General features: G+C 43.6%; 1 protein-coding gene across 1 annotated transcript; it reads right to left on the reverse strand.

The window, feature by feature from the left end:
• Window positions 1-2,221: 2,221 nt before the first annotated feature.
• On the reverse strand, window positions 2,222-2,980 carry LOC107470082 (uncharacterized). Its single transcript, XM_016089459.1, has one exon. The coding sequence runs from the start codon at window positions 2,978-2,980 to the stop codon at window positions 2,222-2,224; it is 759 nt and encodes a 252-aa protein (XP_015944945.1).
• Window positions 2,981-3,429: the final 449 nt, after the last annotated feature.

Genomic DNA, 3,429 nt, shown 5'->3' on the forward strand with positions numbered 1-3,429 from the left:
TGTGCATGCTCCTTAACATGCTCTATCCTTCTTTTCGTGATGGGCTTGTCCTCCTCAATGGGGATGTCTTCTTATATGACAATTCCAACTAAATTGCATAAGTGACATATGAGATGTGTAAACACCAGCCTTGCTTGGGTGGAGGGATTTTCTACCACCTTGTATAGCTCTCAGGTATCACCTCATGTACTTCCACCTCATTGCCAAGTATAATGCAATGAATCATTATTACTCGGTCAATAGTAACCTCAGATCGGTTACTTTTAGGGATGATGGAGCGTTGGATAAACTCCAACCATCCTCTAGCTATTGGCTTGAGGTCAAACCTACTCAGTTGGTAGGGCCTACCTTGGGCATCTAGCCTCCATTGGGCTCCTTCTACACAGATGTCAGTGAGCACTTGCTCCAACCTCTGATCAGAGTTGACCCTTTTGGTGTAAGAGTGTGGGTCTCCTAGCATTTGTGGTAGCTTGTACGCCACTCTTACACTTTCCAGGATAAAATCCAGGAGTTGCTCTCTCACCATGGTGCACCAGTTCTTGTGTTGTGTGTTCACACTAGTATCATATTTTTTGGTGACCCAAGCATTGGCGTAAAATTCTTGCACCATTAGTATTCCAACCTTCGGGATACGAATGGTTAAGACTTCCTAATCTCTTCTCCAGATTTCTTATTAGATTTTTGGGTACTCATCCTTTTTGAGCCTAAACAGGACTTGATGAGCCATGGTGAGGAATCTCTTCATTTCCCAAGGTTAAGAAGAAAAAGCGGGAGCCTTTCCCTTTCTCTTCCTTGAGGCTTCACTAACCTTGGGTGTCATATTTAGGAGTGGTAGAAATAAAAAGCAAAGCTTTTGTAACACCAAACTTAAGAGCTTTGCTCGTCCTTGAGCAAATAAGAACAGAAAGGAAAGAAGAAGTAGAAGAAAAAAGAAATATAGAGGAGGAAGGGATAGAAACCTTCGGCCAAGTGGGGGTAAGGAAGAGGAAGAATGTGTAGAGTGTATAAGGGAAGGAGAAGAGAGTGTTTAGGTGTGATGAGAATGAGAGGAATAAAGGGGTATTTATAGGGGTGGGAGGGTTAGGGTTCGGTTATGAGGGAAGGAAGAATGGGTGGTAATGGTTTTAATTTGAAGTGGGTGGGGTTGGTGGGAAGTGAATGATGGGAGTGATGAAGGGTTTTCGGAAGAGAAAAATGTGATTGGGATGTGATTGGTTAAGGGTGTATAGGGAAGAGTGTGTGTGGGAAAGTGGGAAAGTAGGAGAGAGAAGAATGTGGGGTAGGTGGAGATTCTGTGAGACCCACTTAGCTGAGAAGGTTGCAGACTCAATTTACCTTCCACCAACCTGGCGTTCAATACCAGGAATGGGCGTTGAGCACGGGGGGTAAAGGGTTGTGGCTGGCTGCCCCCTATGGGGCATTTGAACGCTCAGAACTTCCCCTTTCTGGCATTCAATGCCAGGCTTCTCTCTTTTGGGGGCATTGAATGCCCATAATGCTCCCTTCTTGGCATTCAACGCCAGCTTTTTGTCCCCTTGGGGCATTGAACGCCCATGTCCTTCCTTGTCTGGCATTCTTTCCAACAAGGGGGTTACTCTAGGGTGTTCTGTTTCAGTTCTGCAAGCTTCTAACACTGTTCTAAGTGTTGTACATGAGCACAAACATCAAAAAGCAAGAGAAAAACTAATGGGAATAAATTAAACAAAATCAAATGACAAGAAAGAAAATACTATTACTCTAATTATGGTTGGATTGTCTCCCAACAAGTGCTTCTTTACCATCATTAGCTTGACGAACAGCTCCATCACGGAGATAGGTAGGAGCTCAGAATTTCACCCCTTTCAGTAAACTTCCTTTTTGTGCTCTCATGAATGAGCTCCACATGCTCTAGAGATAAGAGTCTACTCACTGTGTATGGAAGGACTGGATTTTGGGTGAAGATAACTCTCATTCCTGGTGAAAGGCCTTCAATATGGATCTTCTTGTTCCTTCAGCCTTTAGGTACCTTCTTTTTAGTACCTTCCTTCTTTGTGCTTGATGATAGTTCCCCAACACCAAACTTAGAGTTGGTGTCTGGGGGTTCTGTAAAGCTCTAGACTGAGAGGCAAGGTTGAAACACAATGTGCTGCACAATGGTACCAACTCTATCAGATGGAGGCTGAGGATTGGGGATCTTGAACAAGATATGATCCTCCTGTAGTCTAAAGACTAACTCTCCTCTTTATACATCAAGTATGGCCTTGACAGTGGCTAAAAAAGGGCTTCCAAGGATGATGGATTCATCTCTGTCCTCCCCATTATCTAAGATTATGAAATCAACAGAGATGTAAAAGTTGTCGACCTTTACCAGGACATTTTCTACCGTACCATATGCCCTTTTCAGGGACTTGTCTGCCATTTCCAATGAGATCTTGGCACTTTGCACTTTTAGTATTCCTAGCCTCTTCTTTATAGATAGAGGCATCAGATTGATGCTTGAACCATGATCACATAATACCTTCTCAAAGGTGATGGTCCCTATAGTATAGGGAATCAGAAAGCTTCTAGGATGCAGCAACTTCTGAGAAAGCTTCTTCTGGACCAAGGCAGTACAGTCCTTGGCCAGCACCATAGGCTCATCTTCCTCCTCCAATGCCTCTATTTGGAAAGAGTTGGCTTTCAGCTTCCTGAGTATGGCCAAGTACCGAGCGATTTGCTCTTCCTTGGACTCCCCATCCTCTTCTGAAGAAGAGTATTCTTCAGATTCCTCTCTCAGCTGAGGGGCATGTAAGGTGACTTTCTCAGTCTCCTTACGAGCTCTGATTTCCTTGGCAACCCCCTTGGGTTCGGGCATGACCTCTATAGTGAGGGATTTGCACTCTTCTTTTAGATTAACCTCTATGTTACTTAGAAGAGTGTTTGAAGGAATCTCTGGTATCCGCTTGATCAGCTGACCAATCTGTATCTCTAGGTTCTTGATGTAAGAGCTAGTTTCAGTCATGAAACAGTGTATGGTCTTAGAGAGATTAGAGACTATAGTAGCCAAGTCAGAGAGGCTCTGTTTGGGTGTCTCCATCTACTACTAAGAGGGTTCAAATAGTTTATTGTTGAACTAGTTCTGGTTTATTCCATTTTGATTGTTGTTGAAGCCTTGTTGAGGCTTCTGCTAATCTCTCCACCCAAAGTTAGGGTGGTTCCTCTATCCCTAATTGAAAGTATTCGAATAGGGATTATTATTGGAGTTTTTGGAGGAGTTTCCCGTATAGTTAACCTCCTCCATGGTAGTCCAGGCGTTATCACCTGTGTCCACCTCATAGGCTGTCTCTAGACAGTAAGCCTCTAAACTCCGTGTCCCACTCAAGTGTTGAGAGATTATGTTGATCTGCTAGGACATGAGCTTTTTTTGAGCTAAAATAGCGTCTAAGGTATCTACCTCTAGAATGCCTATCT

Source organism: Arachis duranensis, chromosome 10, assembly GCF_000817695.3.
Source record: "Arachis duranensis cultivar V14167 chromosome 10, aradu.V14167.gnm2.J7QH, whole genome shotgun sequence".
NCBI lineage: Eukaryota > Viridiplantae > Streptophyta > Magnoliopsida > Fabales > Fabaceae > Arachis > Arachis duranensis.